The sequence below is a fragment of the Teleopsis dalmanni genome, chromosome 2 (genome assembly GCF_002237135.1).
Source record: "Teleopsis dalmanni isolate 2A chromosome 2, ASM223713v2, whole genome shotgun sequence".
Lineage (NCBI taxonomy): Eukaryota > Metazoa > Arthropoda > Insecta > Diptera > Diopsidae > Teleopsis > Teleopsis dalmanni.
Genome location: NC_051847.1, coordinates 119,768,636 through 119,777,065, shown reverse-complemented (window position 1 = coordinate 119,777,065; position 8,430 = coordinate 119,768,636). Strand labels below are relative to the sequence as shown.

General features: G+C 30.7%; 1 protein-coding gene across 1 annotated transcript in view; it reads right to left on the bottom strand.

The window, feature by feature from the left end:
* Nucleotides 1–1,284: 1,284 nt before the first annotated feature.
* LOC119675572 overlaps nucleotides 1,285–8,430 on the bottom strand; it is a 127,110-nt gene continuing 119,964 nt past the window's right edge. Inside the window, exons 6-7 of the mRNA XM_038086778.1 lie at nucleotides 1,574–2,147; nucleotides 1,285–1,496 (exon numbers count right to left, since the gene is read on the bottom strand). Of these exons, the coding sequence (XP_037942706.1) occupies nucleotides 1,323–1,496; nucleotides 1,574–2,147 (748 nt within the window). The 3' untranslated portion in view covers nucleotides 1,285–1,322. The remainder of the gene's footprint in view (nucleotides 1,497–1,573; nucleotides 2,148–8,430) is intronic.

The window sequence follows — 8,430 nt, the reverse complement described above, 5'->3', positions numbered from 1 at the left end:
ACATCTTTTAGCTGGATTCTTTTTTTAAGTAAGCTTGACCGATTCTATAAACTCTCAACCAATTGTTAAATTAGTGCTATACAATTATATATTACTACTTTTCCCAGTAAATACTGAGCCATCAATCGACACGTTTTTCCGAATTTTGAATGTTCGGTTTTTAAACTTTTTATTTCAATGTAATAGTTTTTACAATAGACATTCATGATATCTTAAGAACATTAACTCGATGAAAAATCCATACGACTTTTTATCAACTTTAACATATAGGTTTTCAGTGCAAATATATTAATTATATATATCGGAATCCTGATATAATATATAGTATACAAAAAAATTATAAATCAATCAAAATATGTTTTGTCACCTTTAAATTAGACGACTGACTATTTCTCCACATGTTTTTCATATGTTAACTTGGTTGAGATATAACTTAAGAGAATTTGTTTATTTGACCATAGGTTGATATGGAAACACCCTTCTCGAAGAGTTAATTTAAGCCATGCAATATCAAATTAGTGTAGAATTTGACAAATCATTTTCATTGAGTTTTCCACAAAAGCTCTTGTTCAAAAATGACTTCGTTCCAACACAAACTCAAGTTCTAAAAATTATAAATTCCGGAAATTTTTGACACAGAATGGATATAGTTATTTTATACAAATGACCCTTTAAAATAATTTAGTACCGTAATGATAAGATATCTATTTTTGAACAGAGAATTGGTTACATATTTAAAAAAAATGTTTATCTACAAAATTTTATTTTAAATTAAATTAAAAGAGAAAGCATATTTCAATAAACTGTTAATATATATCTTTTTTGATGATTTTTTACTTACATAATTTGTACCAATATTTCGATAAGTAAATATAGACATCCGAAAAATATTTCTTCCAACAAACTATTGAATTCTATTGAACTTATAGAGCTTTTATATATCATATATATATATTTAATCCTTCAATTTCTAGGTGGAACATAGAACCGTAGATCTTATAGATCTTCTGCTAGAAGATAAATAAATGCTTTTTAAAATGTGTAAGTTATATTTATTAGAACATTCAATCGCATTCATTTCAGCAAACATTTCTGAGACATCATATTGTGTTTATCCATATCATTTTTTAATGATCTTAAATATATTTAGATCAGGACCTTTCATTAAGCATTTTTTTTAAAAATATATTTGTTAAGTTAGCTAAAATTATAAAATAAACACAAAGAACAATTGAAATTCTTAAACCGTTTTTAAATATTTTCTTATAAAGTTTTTATCTGGTTTAGTAAATCGTATATTTTATATCAGTTTAAAAACAACATCACATATCATTACTGTTCATCATTTTATATATGTTCTCTTCTATCCAGTCTATGAATAAATACACTCGCGTAAATGCATATGGCCGATTTGAAAAACAAGATCCCACAGTATAAGATAATAACCCAATTTGGGTGTTAAGGTCAGCATTAACCAATGGTCCGCCTGAGTCACCCTAACATAATTATATTAAAAATTATATGGATTTGTAATTATTAAAAAATAATTTATCATGTTATTATTGATCCTTACATGACAACCACCACGTTTGCCCATACTCCATGCACACATATCAGTATAAGTTATTGAATCAAAATAAAGTATATCTCGACAATCCATATTCTTCTGAGTTTTAAATGGCATCACCTCCAATTCCTTGGTGTATCCCCAACCTAATAAGTACGTCTTCACATTCTCTCCAATTCTTGCAAAACCATTTAATGCAATTTTGCTGGTTCTTATATTATCAAACTTAAATCCCACCTTGACTTTTACCAAAGCTATATCATTGCCAAATAATTCTCCGAAGACATAATTTTCATTTACTTTTATATCAGCAACTTCACGACGTTCTCCGTCTACATTCCATACATTTGACCCAGAAAATATGGTAAAGTCAGTAGGAAGTTTATATTCAATGAAACAATGTGCTGCCGTTAGAACAACATGTGTATGTATTATAGAACCGGTACAATGATGCTTCCATATATCTTTTTTAATTTGATCAAGTGATACTATAAATGGTATTGGTGTTTTCGCCTCTCCTTCCCATGGATCCAGAACAAAATTTGAGACCGTTTTTACGGTCAAAATAATAACAAAAACACTGAAAATATTTTATCAAAGTTTTAGTTTAGAATGAATTATGTTTAATTTGAACAAACATTTTAATATTTATTTAGTTTAAATATATAACAAATAATTTAAAATTCCGTACTGAATTTGTTGGTAATAACAACAACAAATAATCAAGCATAGCCAATACGAATTAAATCGGTTAAACTAATTTTAAACATTTAATTTCGATTGCACGTGTATATTTACGGTATTAAACCGTAAATAATAGCATAAATACCAAGTAGTAATTACTGTAGACTAAAGCCTAAACGCTTTATAATAAAATAAGTGATGAATATTTTGATGTGTAGTATTAAGGTTTTACTTGGACTAAATTAGCAACCTTATTACTAATGATTTACCAGTTAAACAATAACTTTAAAGTGATAGAAAACTATACTAAATGCACAATTTCCTGACTAAACCAGGAAAGTACTTTTGCACATCTGTTGATATAACTCTCAACACTTCCACTCGAAGACATTGTGATATCATCATAGCTGCCTGTGAAAGATAAGTTACTTAACGGTGTTATGGCCTTGTACTATCCATGTTCAATCACTTTCTCTTCCATAAAAATGTATGTATATCCGTCAAATCTGATTTCGGCTCTCTTTCTCTCGCTCTCTCTCTCCCTTTCTCTCTCTTTTTCTCTCTATCCTAAACTGTGTTCTAAACTAATCTTTCAGTTTTAAGCTTTTCGACTTTGTGCACATACATTTTGGAAACAAACTGTGAACAACTGGATATGAGTAATCCCTTTTTTAAGAATCATGAAAATAAAATATGAAGAGAGCTTATATGTAACACTTCGTTCAATAATGTGTGTGACTGACACATAGATGGCGGCACTAATACTAAATAAATATTTTTTTTTCGAAAGTGGCAACCTTTTTAGGCTTACTGTCAAAATCATATGTTAATCCGAACATTTGTTTACAAGTTACAGTGCTTTTTTTATTGACGCTTCTTTTGAGTTTTCAAAAAAAAATGAATTCAAAGCAATTCCGTGTGCTGATTTATCATTGTTTTTTAATGAATAAAAATACTGTTCAATGCCAGGAATGGCTTGAAAAACATTATTCGGACTCTGCTCCATCAAAAAGAAGCATTTATTATTGGTATGCCGAATTCAAACGTGGTCGTACAGACACCGATGACATTCCATCCACTGGACAGCCAAATGACGCTGTTATTCCGGAAAACGTTGAAAAAACACTGAAAATCATTATGTCCGACCGTAAAGTGAAAGGGAGGGAGATTGCTGACATTCTACAGATATCAGCAGGCAGTGTACACACCATAATACACGAACATTTGAGTATTAAAAAGGTGTTTTCCAAATGGGTGCCGCGTTTGCTCAAACCGGAGCAAAAACAACAACGAATCGATGATTCAAAGAGCTGTTTGGACATGTTTACGCGCAATAAGTCGGAGTTTTTGCGTCGGTAAATCACGATGGATGAAACATGGATCCACCATTTCACTCCAGAGTCAAATCGGCAGTCTGCTGAATGGCATGCAGCCACTGCCTATTCAAACTGCCTATTTTCAAAAAACTCTTTTTTTTTGGTATGTGCTTTAAATATCGAACTTGAGAATAATTCAAGAACCTGTAAACCTGTGTAATAAAAATGGGGTTAGGTTAGGTTAGGTTATACCGGTGATCCCTAGTGGATCCACTTATGCCTATTGAACCTTTTGCGAAGCATAAAATGCTATTTAAAGCCCGATCCTATAACTCGTGCAGGTCCTCAAGGAAGGAGGCTCCTAGAGTACTAAATCGCCGACGTGCATGAGCTGGACAAAAACACAAAAGATGAGATGCGCTCTCATCGTCCTCCCCACAGCTACGACAGATTTGGTTGAAAGGAAAACCTAGGGGTTGATCAGGTGAAATTTAGATATAGCTTGCAAATTAACCGACAATTTTGGAACATATTTTTTTTTGAGACTTTTTTATTTAACAATGCATATATTTATACATTATACATTTATAATGTATATATTATATTATATATTATCATATAGCAAGTTCTATTTCTTTTTCTAGTCACTTCATTTTTAGCTATACTGCAGTTGATTATCGGAACCAGTAGCGAGGCGTCAGCTTTTTGGCAAGGTGTTCACAATTTGATCAAAACAGAATTCCGACTATAACGTATTCCCCCTACTCCTAAGTTTTGTCCTTTCCACAAGCAAATAGCGTAAAAGACCAACAAAACAATTTATTTAAATGTTCGCAGCCTATGATCCACTGGTTTTTATGGTAAATAGCTGTAGAAAAACGGCGACTTACCACAGATTTCGACATTTTTATATCAGGTACCAAATTCTTTATATCTGGAGTTGGTCTATTCATTTTATGAATTAAAACCATTTTTTCAGAAGATCGTTTAAAAAAAGATATTTGAATCAAATCTTTAATCACACATTTATCCATTTCTAAATATTATTTTTCACTTCAAATTTCTTTAATTTTTTTCTTTACTTTTGCCATTTTATTTTATACTAGCATAAAATTGCAATAATGACTTTGTTTTTGGTTTATTTCCAATCTCTACATAAGAGTAAGAAACTCTCATGTATTCATTTACTCTTTTACTTTATATTTACTATGCGCGGTTCATTTTTTTTACTGAACCATCTGCCCATATAAAACGGCAACCGTGACTTTGATTATATTTGCACGCTTTGTATGAACTTGCGGTTCAATTTAGTCGACTGAACCTCTCGTCGAATGTAAAGCGATTTTAACTCAGTTATTTTTTTCTCTTTTGTATTTACTTTGCATAACATTGGAGGTTCACTTTTTTTATTGAACCGCTTGCACGCATTAATTTAAGAGTTATGATTATTTTACGTACATATTTTACGGGACTTGTTTTCTCTTTTATTTTTATATTTGTTTGTATGTTTTGTGTTTACTCAATATTGAACATAGTCCCAATGTGAATGTTATTTCATTTGCATGCTTTGTAAGCAGCGCGGTGCAGTTTTTATTCTGAATCTTAGTATATTTTAATAGGAATGTGTTTTCTCTTTTATTAATTATAAGTAATGTTGGGTGTAACTTACATATGTATGTGTGATTTTGTTTGTATTGTACGTTTTGTGTTTATGTTAATCTGTTTGGAAAAGGTATTATAAACAATGTTAAGTAGCAAAATAGCGAAATTATTTACCTAATAGAAAATAGATCTAAAAAGGAAGCTTTGTTAAGGTGTTCAGTGAACACTCTGAACCATTCGACGCCTCGCCTCTGTTCGGAACTATCCCAGAGATATACAAAACTTTAATTTTATACTGCAGTATAAAAAATATAAAAAATTAATCAGAATAATTAAAAGTTCATATTAAAGGCAATACTACAAAGCACACAAAGCTCATGTGTGGCATTCTTTTTAATATCTTTTGCAAAGGATATTTTAGCAAACATATCATAGCCTTTTGTGGGATTATAAATCCGTAAAGCAGATAAAAAATATGCTTGTTAACATGTCAGATTAGCTTTGTCTAGCAAATTTTACGTCAACTACATAAAGTAAAGTTTACTTGGCTTGTATCCTTTGACAAAGGATAAACAAGCTAAAAGTAAACAAAAAGGAAAACGAGTTGACATTAAAACGTTTGACAGTTATTTGGATATTTTTCAAATATATTAAGTACACAAGACCTAGCATTGCGGGACTGACTTAATACTAATTTTTCAACTTAATTTTGGGATAAAAAATGAAAATACTCGTTTATTTTAATATTTTAATCAGTTTATATTGTACCTATATATGGGAATATATTGGTACGCAGAAACATAAGAGTAAGTTTTAAAACCGGTCTATTGTAAAAGTTTACTTATTGAACAATGACGTTCAGTATAGCAATATTTAATTTTCCTTACCACTGGTGGGGGGAAACAATATATAATTGATGAGGCATTGATTGTAAGTCAATAACTGATTTTATTTAAAGTTTCTTCGTCTTTTATATAAAATAAAATGCAAGCATAATTAATTTTATGGTGCAAGATATACAATAATTACTTAAATTAATTTATTTTTCATTTCGCACAAATTGCTTACTAAGCACTAGGTGCGAGCGATTAACTTATGACATAATTCTAAATTTTTTTTGATTCGTCAACACTTATCCTTTAGTAATATATCTATAAATATATCATAAATAATAAATTTATATCGAAGGTAGAGAAGAGAACTTCTTTAAATAACATTAAAAAAAGACACAGTAACATACCACCTAGTAAAATAAAAAATTTATATGCTACTCATGTTAGTATTTACCCTTTTAAGTAGGGCCTTCACTCTCTAAAAATACACATTATGTCATTTATTTCTTTTTATTTTGAAGTAGTTTCTTTACAACAAAAGGAAATATTTTTAATAAAGAACACACCAGTTTTATAATCTTTGCAACTCCACTACAGTATTATTTAGCAGATCGAAGATAAATTCTGATATAATAAAAAACAAGTACCTTTCGTATCAGTACTTCTTGCTGAAAGTTAGAGATGCTAATTGATACTCAATTACTTTTGGCGTTAGGCGATAATCATATCTTATCACTATACCAAATAAAGTGCGATATTGCATATATACTTTCAATCCATAATTTTAAAGTTGATCCACAAAAAGTGATCGTTTCTAAAACATGATCAGTTCCAATAGAATAAAGGATTCTGCAGCTAATTTGGGCCTTTCCATTCGCATCCCTCTTAGACCATGTACGTTAGAGTTCAAAAAAAACAACTTAACGCCTTCTATGCCACTGAACAGACTTGTCCAGACTCAAATTCAAATACATAGGCGCAAAATTATTCAACTCACTCCACAACAGCTCTAGTCTAGATATTATCCGACTATCAATTTATCAATTTGTGCAATTGTAGAATTACAAAGATTTTCTCACTAATTGTGTATGATTATTTTCCCTTTACTTCACGTACCAAGTTAAAATAGTTCATCCTTTAAATTTCAACATTTTCATTTAGTTCATTAAACGGCTAACAATGAAAACTTTTATGGAAGAAGGCCATTCTTTGAAGATTTTTTTGACATACAATAGACTCTTGGTATAACGATAGTTATAATATCAAGACCATTTAATACTTTACATGCAACATTCGTTATATGGAGAGAATATTTTCAAACCCGTAAAGCATTGTTTGTTATTCCTTATTTGCGAATTTTATTACTTAATTAATTGGGCATAAAAATCTGTTTTCAGATTTCGACCTGAAACAGCAGTTTCCTTCAGACTTATCTGGTGCTTGCGAGCCTTCTTCAGCGTCGTAGACCATTGAGTATTGAATCACAATTAGTTTAACTAATTTCCCTAAGTTGTTACTAATATTACTTAAGTGGATGAATAATGAACTATTGATTATAAACTTTCACTTTGATTACTTGCAAAAAGTTATCATAAAATCATACTTATAATCCATGATACATAATGCATTTTTTACTATTGAATTAACTTCTCTCTGTCTGCTATAAATTGCTTACAAGTCAAATGAAAACATATTACATACTCTCAATGATTTTAAAGTTTGTACATTGCTACGATTTTTGGGTGGCATTTTCATTAGCAATTTTCTGAGAATGACACCTACGCAATATTATCAGATATTCCTCATGCAGCTAAAGCCTTTACACATAAAGCCTTTACTTTACTTCACTTCACTTAATTTCCATATGAAATTGTCGAACAACGTACGTTCGGTCGCATGATCAATTTAATGCAATTCATTCCAATTTTTTAATCTGTAAATAATTTAAATATTCCGATTAAACTGATCAGAGCAGACTGTTATCACCTCAACCGCCAACAGTGTCGAAACATTTCTTTTAATTCGCACATTGCCACCAATCAGTAGCTCCTAAAGTGCTAAGAATTGTTGGTTAAGCGTTGCTATTCCGGCTTTGCTTCCAACTTTAGCGGTTGTCTGATGCAAATCAGTTTGTCCGTGTTGATCGTGTCCATTATTGCAAACTTTTTGATATCGATTTATGGAAGTTGAAATGTATCATTTCGATTTTGGTCTCGAATTGAGTGTGGCCCTTTTAGCTCGAATCTCCATGTGCAGTTCGCTTATTGCTTCGCGAATTAATTATACACACCTACTGTAACTCTGTTCCTCTGGTTCTCCTCATGTAGGTCTTGATCTTTGTACTGGCGTGTTAATTGTTGCACCGGTTTGCTGCAACTTGGTTAAAGCTGGAATGGCTTCATTTAGCTAGAATTTGTTTCAAAAAAAA